General features: G+C 45.7%; 1 protein-coding gene across 1 annotated transcript in view; it reads left to right on the forward strand.

Moving 5' to 3' along the window:
- BAIAP2L1 (BAR/IMD domain containing adaptor protein 2 like 1) overlaps positions 1–13,858 on the forward strand; it is a 32,178-nt gene that overhangs the window by 5,336 nt on the left and 12,984 nt on the right. Inside the window, exons 2-3 of the mRNA XM_065850474.2 lie at positions 4,737–4,812; positions 5,403–5,489. Of these exons, the coding sequence (XP_065706546.1) occupies positions 4,737–4,812; positions 5,403–5,489 (163 nt within the window). The remainder of the gene's footprint in view (positions 1–4,736; positions 4,813–5,402; positions 5,490–13,858) is intronic.

Genomic DNA, 13,858 nt, shown 5'->3' on the forward strand with positions numbered 1-13,858 from the left:
TGAAACTACAGGGAGTCTATGCATTGTTCAGTTGTATTCATACCTGCCGAGCTATTGTTCTGCGAGGTGTGTCTTTAAGTCAAAAGCAAAGCTGAGCATTTACAGGAAGGCACTTTTACAATGGCTGTCATTTGTTGTTTATGTGAGGGTCAGGAACTGCGGAAGGGTATAAGCCCTATACCGAGTGGAAACGCAGGCGGGTTCCCCGCAGTCACTCCTCGGGTGACTCCCGTTGGGTTTGTGTGCCGAAAGGCACACAGCAACTTTCAGACCGGGTTACGTGAGGATGTAGTGACTCGGATGACCAAAATAGGTTTTTCTTATGCCTTTTCTTGGAATGTCACTTTTGCCAACTCCAAAATTCTCCGTATAAAAAGGCGTTTCCAGTTCCCTGTTTGGAAAGTGTTTCCCTTTATTTCCATTCATCCTAAATAATAGAAAGCTGTAGGATCTGATCATGTGCCTCCTCTCTTTTCTGGTTAATGGCTCTGCTCAGGAGAGGTAGTGTGTCACTAGAATATAGGACACCAGACTGACAATTAGGCCGCGGAGTCCGTGTTCTCGCTGCACAGGCAGATGATGTCTTGTGAACTACTGCGTGTCCCCCAGTGGTTTTCTCACTTTGGCATGTCTATTGGCATTAAAACAAGGGTTCATTCTCACGACTGTACAGCGTGGCAGATAACAGGATTGCGGTATTTTCCTGAGACTTCCAACAATTTTAAACTAGTGGTTCTCTTGGTCAGAAATTCTCTGTTCTCCTGTCTCTGCTTTCTTTTTAGAAGTTCTCAGTCCAGCTTTAAGAGACAACTTGCACTTTTGTGCTGGTGTTCAATGCCACTCATTTTCATGATCTTTCCTTTAGACTGCAAGTAAGGGAAACTATAAAACTGTAAGACATCATCTGAAAATAAATAGTTATAAAATAGATTTCTGAGAGGCTTTCTTTCCCCTATAACTTCTGAAGACGAACAAAATATTCCGATCGTTTTAACGGATCGGAAATGTCCTGGCAATATCAGTTATACCTGGTCCTGAAGCGGGAGCTGCCCGTGTCGGTTCCCTTTTCCAGAGGGTTCTCTGGGTGTCCCTTCCTGGACAGCAGCAGTGGTTAGCTGTATAAAACGAGCACTGGAAGCACAGCCAGGCTTTGTTTGCTTTGAGAACCTAGTCTTCAGCAGAAATGTGAAAATACATACTGTGCTTCTTGCTGATGTTGAAAAGAGGAAAACAACCTAGGGATTATTTCATTAGATCGTCTTGTTTGAGGGGAGAGGGAAAAGCAAAGTCTTTGTGTCAGACACAAGCCCTTAGCAGGAAAGCAGACGGGCCCGCTCAGCGCCGTGCGATCCGCTCACCCTTCCCTGGCTCAAACCAGCCCGTTCCAAGGGGAATTTCCATTGCGAAGGGTTTTGCTGCTTCTCGGGCGTTCACGTCTAGAGACGGAGCAGACGCTCCCGCTAACAATCAGCCACTGTGGCAGCGAGAGGACTGAAAACCTTCCAGAGGCGGCGCGGTCTGATGGAGGAAAGATCCCTAATTGTACCCCTGCCAGCTGCTGAAGGCACCGAGCTATAAATTGTTTCTCCATGTTTCCCAGCAGCTTTACACAGGCGGAGCAGATGCGATGCGCTGGAGCTGTTCCCCAGCGCTGTGTGAGCAGAGCCGTTGTTTGCGCAGCGTGCCCTGTGTCCGCCGTGTACCGAGGGCTGCTGAACGGAGAGCTGCGGGTCTGGCTGCGGAGCCGGAGCTGCCGAGGGCATCGGCGCTGGGCTCCGTTCAGTTCCTCCTCAGTGACAACAACTGACACAGGAGCACTCACTGTTCTCTGTTTGAAATCTGGATTAGAAGAGGTCACAAGAACTGGAATCTTAGCCCCTGAATCGTTAAAAAAGTCAGTATTTCCTGACCAGTAGTTATCATGTTACCTTTAGAATTTTGGGGTAAGCAGCAGTAACAGCTTTACCCTGTAAGTTCTTGTTGTGAGGAGCAGGGTAAGCAGGGACTGGATCTGTCGTTCAAGAAGATCCTTTCCAGTGTTCAAGGTGGCGCTGGGTTTCTTGCTGCCCGTGCACACGCGCGGTTCCTGCATCGCGTACACCTTTCCTCTCCCTCGTATCCTCGGCGTACAGGGCTCTATATCCCAGCACAACACCCTCATTCACCCCTTTTTTTCTTATGATTTCCTGGTTCCATATACACCAACAGAGGTCATATTTAATACTACTGGGAAGAAATGGCAAGAAGTTGAAAGAGGAAGAGACAGCTGAAGGCTCGGAACAGCAGCCTAGCGGCCTCGGCTCCACGGCAGCGGTTACGGAGCCGGGCAGGGGTGTTCACAGGCTCCGGAGCCGGAAAATCATCCCGTGGAGTCGTCACTATAGCCCTTGGCGTTGTTGGCTCCTGTCAAACATACCTTCCCAAATGGTTTCTGGATGTGGTTTGGGAGTTAACACAGATCAAGGGCCCGGGGACAATAAGTAATTCGCTTGCAGTGATCGCGTTTGGTGGGTAAGAGTTTGGTAGTAGGGACCAGAAAACACTTCCAGTTGCATTTAATTTGGATGATGGAGGCAGTGGGGCCAGGTATTGTTGTTTGCTGGCTGGTCTGGATGTCGTGTATACTATACCTGTGTCAGAATCTAGTAGTTTTATATATATATACATATATTTAATATCTACATTTTTTACTCAATATGACTGTTAAAACTGGTGAAATCTGGAGGTGATCCTTCACTTTTTAAATTGGCTGGAATTCAGGTATAGCACCTTATTTGAAAAATAATAATAAAGTTCAGTCTGAATGACCTTGCCTGAAAATAAGAGAAATGTGACGGTGGTTCTGTTCTTTCAGGTCCGTGTATGTACTAAACAGAAATATTCTCGTTGTGTTAGCAGTGTAACAGACAAAACTTGACACTATTGCACTTGTCCCGTGTCTTGTGTTTCTTGTAAACAGAACGTGTCTGCTTTGAATTCCTTCAGCTGCAAGTCCTGCTGTGTGAACAGTATCTAGAAAGATGTCAGTTGTGTCATAAAATATTGTCATAAAATAGTGAGAGTGACAGCAGGGCGCTTCAGGTCCCTCGTGATCCTCCTTCCATGGCTGCACAGTTTCGCAGGGTAACGTCACAGCTGGGTTTGTTAGGCAGACTCTGGGAAAAGGAGGTCTAGAATCCGCAAGAACTCATAAGGAAATATGGGGCTTGTATTAGTGAATATTTTCTTTTAAACATAAATTTATCAAACTGTTCCTGAGACTTAGCAGCTGGCATTATCTGAAATGGTATAATTGATGGAAGAGATGAAAGAAGGGTTAGAACCTTGTGGTTACTTGACTATTCAATGGCCAAGCATATACGGCAAATTCTAGAGTACTTGTTCAGAGGTAGCTATTTACGTACATACAAAGGGGTTTGTTAAGCAAACGCTCTGTGTCCTTAGCTCAGACAGCAGTTCCACCTGAAGAAACCAAGAAGCCAGCAAACAAGGGCAGCTCAGGGAGCTCTTTCCAACTTCTGTAGCGTTGTTTAAAAGTCAACTGCAACATGCGGTATTTTGGAATACCGCTGTTCGTGCTACATGTGTTCGAGACGTCTTAAAGGGGGTAACTGCTGCATCCATATCCGCGTGTCAGCATTTCTGTTTTCGGTGCCTGTAACAGGATAACAGTGACTTTGGGAGGCTGATTTGGGGCGGGAGGGGGGTTACTGGCCCTGGGCAGCGGGGGAGCTGCGGCTCTGCTGCGAGCAGGGCACCCCAGACCTGCGCTGGTTTTCCTGTGGGGGGTGGACAAGACTTCTCTTCTGCACCCCTAGCTTCAAACAAATTCAGATTTGGATTCATACTTCATGGCTTATTTTCTACTTTTGACAGACTCGAAACTTTCCTGTATAATGGTGGAACTGTTTTCTTGCGCTGTGAAACTACCGGCACGGTTCTACCACCTCATCAGTTTACAGAATGTGCCGGGTGTGAGAGCAGTCATGCGTGGAGCTGCTGCACTTCAGATTTGGGTTATTTCAGCCAATAATTGTATTTAAGAGCTGAAGCAGCTGCACTGGATTTTTTTTCCTCCTTCTATTTAAATAAGGTCGTAATTTTCACCTCCTTTGTAACAGAACTACAGCTTCACACCATCAAATGCAGTATTGCAAAACTAAACCCAAACAAACAACAACGAGAGCACCCAACTAGTTTTCCTAAATGCTCTCTGACGCTTAGAAAGATGAATAAAGTGCTTACTCTTCCGCTGTTCAGATATGTGGTGAATTGATTTCAGTTTTTCCTTTTCCCAGCATTATTATTTCTTTGCCAGTGGGGGTGAGGGGAAAGAAAAGTCTTGATCCATTGCCAGAAAGTTCTTGTTGTTGTCTGACTGTATAGAACAATCAGTGGATAAAGGGTTTTGTTGTGTTCTTATGTCACCATCACCTACTGTAGCAGAAGGATCTGTGCAGACTTGATCACACACTGCACATCCTTTTGTGTTATGAACAGCCAGATCCCTTTTTACCCACTGAAATAGTTTGCCTGTTTTCCTGTTCGTTGATCTGAAATGCTCCGTTCCTTCTCCCCTCCGTCCTTTGCTCTTCCCTTCCTCCCAAGTCTCGTTTCTCACCCAGGTGTGCGCTGTGCACATGAACGTGAGCCAGGCCCAGGTGAGCGGGGCAGGTGTTCCCATCCCCCACAGAGCTGCCTTGGTCGTAATGCAAACTCTGCTTTCTGTTCTCTAGAATGTGATGGAACAGTTCAATCCAGGACTGAGGAATTTAATAAACCTGGGGAAGAACTATGAAAAAGCTGTTAACGGTGAGTGCTGATGTTAGAATATTTAGTTTTCATCTAAATATGCATATTGGATATTGTTTGAATATAAACTTAATTTCCAAGTGGAACTTTGGATGTGTTTAAGGCGCAAACACCCAGCTGCACGTACCTTCTCTCGCTTGTGTTTCAGTGTCAGCAGAAGCTGGGTCCCAAACATTTAGGCACAGAGCTACTGCAAAACAAACTGAACATACAGTGTAGATAACCCACATCAGAATAATCATATAAATGGAAAAATACCAAGTTACGTAAATTAAATATTCTCTTTTTTTCCCTGGAAATATCTTCCAAAAGTATTTCCCATCCCTAGGCCCGTTCCCGCTCCCCTGTGCACATCGCTGCCCAAGTGACCCCGTGGACAGAGCAGCTCGAGGGAGGAAGGGTTGTGCGACCGGGTTGATTCGTTTTCCTACCCGTACTAAACCCGCTGGTAGCCTTTTAATGAGTCAAAATCGGAATGGATCCATCTGAATCTACGGACCGAGTCTCTCAGATATTTGTAATGTGGTTGGTCACATGGAAATGGAAAATACTTTGATTTGTTTTTTAAACAACCTTTTTCTCCCCCTCAGCCATGGTGGTGGCTGGAAGAGCGTATTACGATAGCCTTGCGAAGATTGGGGATATATCAGCTGACTCTCCAGTTTCTAAAGAATTAGGTAAGTGAAATCTCATTTTTCAAAATTACTTCACAATATAAACTGTGTTTATTTTCCTGCTGGCAGTTCCCGTAACGAATGTGGAGAGGATTGGAAACAGTGGTTTATTCTTAAATAACGCGTGGATGGAAGGGATTAGATACCTTTAAGGCATATTCTTTCTCAAGAAGTAATGCTTTGACTAAATCATCTTTTTTAACTTTTGTGACTATATTTCTATGCGTTCAAAAGCCTGTATTTTTTAACTTCACATAATACATAAATATGGAAGAATGTGTAGCTTGATTTTTAGTAGAGGTGACTGTTGAATGGTTTGTGTAGGAACACCCGTGTGAGCAGTCCCGGGGTGTGACAGCAGCTCTAAGTGGAACCGTGTTCTGGGCGAGTTCCCTTGTGAAGAGTCAGCTCTGCCCCTCCAGCTCTGATCACATACATCACTAAAGCTTCTCTGCGTTGGATTGCTTTTCTAGTTGAGCTCTTGAAAGAGAAAATGTAGAGTCAAAGAGGTAGAACCTTTACATTCATGTAAAATTAAGTTCTGTACTTTCCTGAAAATAATTACTGAATTTTTAAAAGATTGTCATCAGCACTTCATTTCGTTCTCCTTCGGCTATCGGTGAAATGGTAATGCTCAGTCTGCAGAAGCGAAGGTGTCATCCAAGTGTGTGTAATACTTCTGACAAAAGTTTCTAACATGGCTACAAAGTGAAGAAGCAGAAACTGTACCACAAAGGGGAAACATTTGTTTAAAGCTTTTTAACAAAGAGAACTTGGTAAAGCGTCTTGGCTCTGAACTTTCGCTTATGGGCACTGTAGGATTCCTTCTGTGATGTAGCACGCGTGTGCTCCTGGGACTCACGACAGTACGTTAACTCAGCTGATCTAGCGGGTTGTTTTCAGTGAACGGTTTTCAATGCTGGAGCAGCACCGGGGGAAGGCCTCTCCTCGGACGGTGCCGCCTGCACGCACGCCGTGGTTGGCTCCGGTGCCTCGGTGAGCACCACGGGCTGTGCGGGAGGCTGGGAGCGGCAGAACAGCAAACAGCCCGAGCAAACAGCCCAGCGCCGCCGCGGTGTTTGCTGTGCACCTGGGGCAGCGCGCGGACTGCCTGCTTCCACGCTGCGCAACAACGTCTGGGCGAGTTAAGAGTGATGACCCTGCAGAGCCTTTTCAAAATAGCCACACAGGCACAATTACAATGTTTGCAATCATGCAGTTGGTCAAATGCATGGAAATAATCTATTTATTGAACTTCGTATGAGTGTGGGATATTACCTGCTTGTTTGAAAACGTCACTGGGCAGTCTCGAGCTGAATTCTGGGAATAACTGGTTTTCTCTATTATTGGGGACAATACAGTATTATGATTGAAAATGTATTTTTGTGTAACTATTAATTCTTCCCCGCAATTATAAACCTTTTTCTTGACATTGTGTTGAGAAAACGTGGCTTTCTTCAGGGTCGGGGCTCTACCACAGCTCCTGTTCATCTTCTGCTTAAACTCTTACAGCAGAAAAAACATTTTCTTAAGGAAAACAGCAGCTCTGGGTTTCTTCCAGCGTTCTCACCAACAGAGAACGTAATTAGGGATAAGAGAAGTCCATGAACATGGGAAAAGGCAGGATAACGTGGTTAGGATCCTTCAGATCCGCCAAAGCCGGCTCTGTGCACCGTGCGCTCTGGTTTTTGCAGAGCAGAGATGGGCAGTGGGTTCAGGTTCGTGATGCGCCTGTGGCCGCTGCTCTGGAGCGTTCTCGAGCGGCGAGCGAGCTGGCTCGTCGTACGGCAGCACTCGAGAGGGCACTGGCGAAGAAGCAGAGAGCAGCAATCTCTATGATTTCACGTGTGTGCGTGGTATCTGTATCCAAGTCTGTTTAGAACATTTCTGTAGCTTTTTACCTTTCCCTTGTTTCAGATTAGAAGGCCTCTTCCTGTATCCTGTATTAACTTGAATCAATAGCAACATTCCCACAGAGGTCAGTAGGAGATCATTATATTTTTAACATTAAAGACATTATCCTGGCTTTTCACAGTGAATTAGATAAGTGAACAATGGCAGTTCTAAAGTGGCTTGGAACGGTTTAGCACCTGAGCGCAACCTGAGGTACTGCAGTCTGGATTTCCACTGTTTGGGTCTTTGGAAAACAGGAAAATGTCGGTTTTTTTCCTCTGAGTAATAAGAAATGGCAACATCCAAAGTAAATATTTAAACTAGGCCCTCCATGGCTTGCGAGTTTAACCACAGCCAGGACAACTGGCTTGTGGACTTCATAGTGCTCAGGAATCCATGGTGGGTTTTTCCTAACCTCCTACCATCTACAGCAGAAATGAAGGGAGAGCATCTCTGCCAATTAATTACCTTTGACTCATCTTTAAAGTACTCACTCCTCCTCTTGCTTTGCACGTCGCCCATCAGCCCGCACGTACTTTTTGGCTGTAAAAGAAGGTGTTAGACCAGGATTCCCCGCTTTTCCCCCTTCTCTGACAGCGTATCAAACTACAACTTTTGCAGATCCAGTTCATATTAAAATGAGTTTTCTGAATAATGAACAGGGGAATGAGGTTTCAGGTCTTTCCTGTAGCAACTTGACCTCTAGTAGTGGCAGATGAAAAATAATGTATTATTCTAAAATCAGCTGTGTCGCATTAACTTCTTACACTTAGTTAGGAAAGGACTACAAGGCTCAGGTGGCTAAAACACAATATTATTGAGGATTTATGGAGAGTCTTTACGGAAATATCGCACTGAGTCATTTTACGGTTCAAACCCAACCTGCTGGGTGACCTGCAGCACATTTACTGCCACGTGTGACGTCAAGATTTGTATCAACAACACAGCCTTGGCTTCTCGTAAGGAAACGCAGAACGTGGTCTTCCTGCAATGAGACGGTGAAGGGGACGCCAAGCGCACGCCAGGGCAGAAATAGAAATGGAGAAGAAATAGGGAAGAAAGTTTTTGAAGCAGAGAGTAAAATGCGCAGGGAGCAGCGAGGAAGTGGGGCAAAGTAAACTGAAACGCCAGAGGTGCTTCTTCTGTTAGAGGAGATAGGAGCAGGAGGGGAAACGGGAATTCAATCCAAGTCTGATATTCCAGCTGATTCAGAGCTTTTGTACTAAGTATCTGTACCTTTCAAGCCTGGTTGAAGCTCTCTGCTCTATTTTAGTACAGAATAACTTAATATGAGTAGGTTGAGGAAGCAGAAGAATATCCCTTATTCATAATGATTCTATTGTGAATGCAGAATAAGTTGATTTAGATCAACATTCTTTCTATTTCCCTCCGTTTCTAAGCTTGCAGTCCCTCAGTCGTGGCCGTGAGCTCCATTTCTGTAGTTCAGGTTATTCTGCAGTATGAAATCTGCATCTTTTCCTTTCCCGGGCACCTTTTGGAAATCCCACTAGGAAGAAAAGGGAGGAGACGTGAAACTGCACGTTTAAAATGCTGAGATTTCACACTATCCAAATTCCAGCATACCGCACCACGTCAGCACAATAAAATTCTGGGTTTCAATAATGCACTAAGAGTAATTTCGCATAGACACTAAACCACTCAGTGCTGAGATAGTGACTTTCGTGGTGTTGCTAATTGTTTTTCTCTTGCCCAAAATACAGGTTTGTGAGGCTTTGTCTTATTGATTCCTAGTGCATCAAATTTCAATCGACTCTCTCTTTGTAGTCGTCACTTCTCCAAGGAGCTAGGAAGTCACTTCCTGCTCGCTCGCTGGATGTCACTCCTGTCAGTAGTTGTCGCTACAACTCATTATGATCCTGGGCGTGTAAAGTCCGAATTTGTTTGCTGTGTAGCAACAGTATCTATAGCAGTCGCCCACAATTATACTACGGGTCTGTCCCTATAGGTTATTGCTCAAGACCCAGTAAGTGTAAATCATGCACTGCGTGTCAAACTATAAAAAGCCAAACTGTAAGAAAAATATTACATTGCATGGTCTTGACCAATGGAACTCAACTGCAGAAATTCAGCATGTTAGGAAAATCAGGAGAGAAATTTCTTCCCTAATCTGACCATGATGGGTAATTTACTTAACGATTGCTGTGTGTTACAGGCTTGTTTTTTAGCAGTCTCCCTGTGTCCAAACGGATCTGGGAGCAGCTCTGCAGGGCGTAGCTCACCTACAGCCCGAAGTGTGAGAATGTGGAAACACTGGTGTTAATTTCAGGAAACGCTTTCTGGTTCAAACCCTGAGGAACCCTGCGGACTTTTCGTTCTCTCCTCATCTCTGTTTGCAGAAAGGAGAGGTTTTTGTACATCAGAAGCTGTGAGCTTTGTGGCCAACACATACAGAAAAATGTCTGGAGCTGAATTGGAAAATTCTTATCTTGCTCAAAAGAACATATTTCCTTGATGAACAGTTTCTAATCAGACCGTAATGTAAGAAAATAACGTCTTTTTAAAACACTTGCAAGTATTTGCCATTCAAAACTGTCTATTTCCTTCCTGATTAACAAGCAGAATTGCCACTCGAGTGGGTACTTTTCCAAGCGGCTCCTGCGATGCGGCGCTGAGTGTCACTGTCACTGTTGGGAAAGCAGGGCGAGGGACGGAGTTGTTGTTGTGGGCTTCCTTTGGCACACCAGCTGACCCCTTCAGCTGGAGTCCTGTTTCCCTTGCCTTAGAAAGACGACACCTTGCGCCGGCCCAGCACCGGCTCCCGTGGGCTGCAGAGGGGAGGCCATCGGCTGTGCTTTCGGACGGGCTGTGTTGGAAGGCGGGTGCAGTGCGCCCGTGGCTGCGGGACCGTGGGCCCCTGGGCTGCCCGAGGGGCCCGGGAGCCCCGCTCGGCGGCTGCAGGTGGAGCGGTCGTGCGTCCGGCCAGCTTTCCTGTGGGGCTCTGTCAAACGCTCTGCTGCTGTATTTGTAATGGAGCTGCATTGGAAGAAGACACTTCATACTTATAGAAGGAAAGTACGCAGAGAGCTCTCTTGAAAAGGAAATACAAAGTCATTGTGTGTTGTGGCTTTGGGGTTTTTTTAAGGAGTGAGGTTTTGTATCTTCTAATTTGATAATAACATTCTGGGTTTGTGCCGTATAGACCTCCAGTCTGCTCTAAGAAAGCTAGAAGGAGGTGAGCCAGCCTTTCTAGGTACATTTCTACTGATGAAAACAGTAACTGCATTAGTGGAAACTTCCTGCTATTCGTATTTCTGCTTTTCAGGGTAATTTTTAAGGTTAAAGCAAACCAAGCAATCATACTGACAAACGTTTTTCTCTAGAACTGATACTGTGGCTTTTGATGTTCAGTATTGTACATGTAAACCTGTAGGGGAAGCCTGCTGGAAGAAAGACCGACTTCTGCCTTAGATTCTTAAATATGAACAGCTGAACTCCACATCTGATGGTTTCCCTGACCATCTCTCGCAGAGCTTTGAAGCTGTATCTGCTCACGGATTCATAAGTCGCTTCAGCTGCTCAGATGCTGACGAGCCCGTGCCCTGCCAATGGCCCAGCAAGTGTCCCGCAGGTCACCGTTCGGGAACCGCGGGGAATACTTGGCACGGTGCTGTTGTAAACCAGAGACAACGGCAAGGGAAACCTGGCCCCGTGTCACTCACCTGCAGCGAGCGTGGGCTCACGTGGTGTCGCCGTGCTGTGCCTCAGAGGCCTGAGCAAATATCAAAACCCCTTGAAAGACATCATTAAAGGTTTTCTGACTGTGCTGGAACAATTCAGCCTCACCCGGGTCTCCCGTAGCGGAGGTGTCCCTCATGTTCAGCGCAGGCCCGGGACAGCACGCCCTGCCCCTGGCCGGCGGTGCCGCAGTGCGGGCGGATTGCGGCCGGTGTTAGTGCAGAGCGCCAGAGTGCAGTGAAACCTGCACTGATTCCCTGCACTTTATTGAGTCCTGTGTAACAATTATGATAACTTACATATCTGTCCTCTCTAGTACTGGAAACCCATAAAGAGCTCCAGTTTCTGCTGTTCAGCGTGGTGTGTTTGTTCCAGTCCTGCTCAGAATGCAGCTGAGCTGTGTGTGACGGTTCCGAACCGCCTGCTAGAAGCAGCCGGGCTCCCGCAGACAAGCCCGGGCTTGTGGTTGTGTTGCCAACTGTTTTCTTTGCACCTCACCTATGTGGATTACAGTGGCTTGTTAGCACCATTGCAGCTCAAGTGTGAAAAGCTGTTGTATACAAGGCGTTCAAGGCCGTATGAAAGACGATCTCTGACATACGTACCTTAATGTATTGTGGGTTTATATGTTTGAGAAAAAAAAAAAAGCCTGCAGCAGTCTTCATATATATTAGTAACGCAGTAACAGGTGGAAAAACAAGTTTGCCACTTTTCCTGCATTATTTATGTGTCATATGCTTTCCTTTCCTTTTTTAACATTAAAATCTAGTCACTATGCTTACCAATCATCTGAAACAAGATGAATATCTCATGTTAATTAACATCTGTTCAATGACATAGCAGGTTTAAAAAAATCATAATCTCCGAGTTCTGTCGACTAAGAGATCAAAAAAGCTGTGGAGAGGAAGGAGAATTGGACCAGTAGGCTGAACTTTGCTAAAACTGTAATAAAGTCACATTCCTCTTTAAAATATAATGGAAGCTAATATTTCTGTTCTGTTTAAAATTGGGAGATTGGAGCATCACACCGAGAGCAAACCCAGAGGAACGCGACATGGTAATGGTCTCAGTCGTCTCTGAAGTGCTCGCTCTTGGGAACAGCTGATGTACGAACCGTTCATCGCCCGCTTTACAGCATGTAATGCATGGCATGGATTTTGTAGTACATTTTAACATCACTTGTGTCAACCTGAAAGAATTTGGCATTAACTTTAGTCTAAGAAAAGTGTAGTTAAAAAGCAAGTTGATCCTTGGGTTTAACTGAATATGGCTTTTTTAATCCACAGTCGTGGGCAAATATGTACATATCCAAATAAAGCAAATCTTTTGGGAAGCACAGAACTTGGTGTACAGCATTTGCTGTAAAAGTAAAATGGTAAAGGTCCATTTTGTCCAATAGCAGAAGGTATGTTGTACCTGGAAAGTGGTTTCTGCAGACTGAGGCAGCTGAGGGCTGCTGTTGAAGGAGCTGGAGAGGCGTTATCTGACTGGACGAAAACAGAGGCTGCAGGCGGCTTTGTTTTCTTTACTTTTTGCTTCCCCTGCTTGATTTTTCACTTCGAGCAGATGCAGCTTTGCCTTGGGTCAAACGTGCATAAAAACCCGGTGCATAAAAACCAGGTGCGTGGGCCAGAAGGTATTTTTGCACGAGGGACACACTTGAGGAGCGTGGGCCGGGAGAGGGGGGCAGCGCGCTGGGGCTCAGCAGCCGCTCCCCATGCAGCCCCGGTGCCCCAGGGTCCCGGTGTCCCCGTGTCCTGGTGTCCCCGTGCCCCAGGATCCCGGTGTCCCAGGGTCCCGGTGTCCCCCTGTCCTGGTGTCCCCGTGTCCCAGTGTCCCGGTGTCCCCGTGTCCTGGTGTCCCTGTGTCCCGTACCGCGGGGCCCCGCTCCACGACACCTCACCTCTGCATGTCCGTGAGACCGGAGATGTCTGAAAGATTAAATATTCAGAAGTAATGGAACTTCTGAAAAAACAGTGATAAATCTGAGCTGTGGAGAAATTGAAACTTCTTAGCTGAGCGTTAGATCAGCGTCAGATAATTACCTGAAATATTGTGAGCTAACTTCAGATGAGAAATGGTGCTTTTAGAGCAACTTCATCTAAAATGCTGACACAGCTAAAGCGGAGCTGAAAGCGTCAGACTGTGTGTTGAATGAGTAACCACTGCGTTTATTTTGTGTGGGAGCCTCCTGTAAACAACTGACAGCACCTGCTGTTAGCAGGACTGCATTTCCATGTCTTTATGTATCTTTAACTGTATAGCACTTTAAATAATATTTTTACAGGCCCAATAATATCATAATGTTCAGTTTCATTCCTTGTGGTTCATAATCAGTATCACTTTTGGATTTTATTTGACTGGACTAGTACATGGAAACCCAGATTTCGGCCATTGTGCCTTGGAGGGATTTTTTCATTTCCTTTAACCCATGCCTAATCTGTTTTAAATTAATGAACTTATTTGCTAGTTATATCACAGAAACATATCTGTTGTTCACAGCCTTAGAGAGAGCTCTGCGTATTTGAAAATAAGATCTGATCTGAGAATGGCATTTAGAAGAAATTCTCTTTGCTTCTATTTTTGTTGTATTTACATATTTGATTTAGTTATCTGCTGTTGTAGCAGAACACAGCTCTCTAGCGGCGCTGCGTCTCGATACTCATCGCACTCTGGAGTCTCTGCTCCTCTATTTTGGGTTCTGCTCTTGTTTGATTCTTCTCCTTGCGCCGTCACCTCCAGAAAGTGGCACCGAATGGTCGCGTGTCGGTGCCATTTCGTGA

This window comes from Patagioenas fasciata, chromosome 15 (genome assembly GCF_037038585.1).
Source record: "Patagioenas fasciata isolate bPatFas1 chromosome 15, bPatFas1.hap1, whole genome shotgun sequence".
Lineage (NCBI taxonomy): Eukaryota > Metazoa > Chordata > Aves > Columbiformes > Columbidae > Patagioenas > Patagioenas fasciata.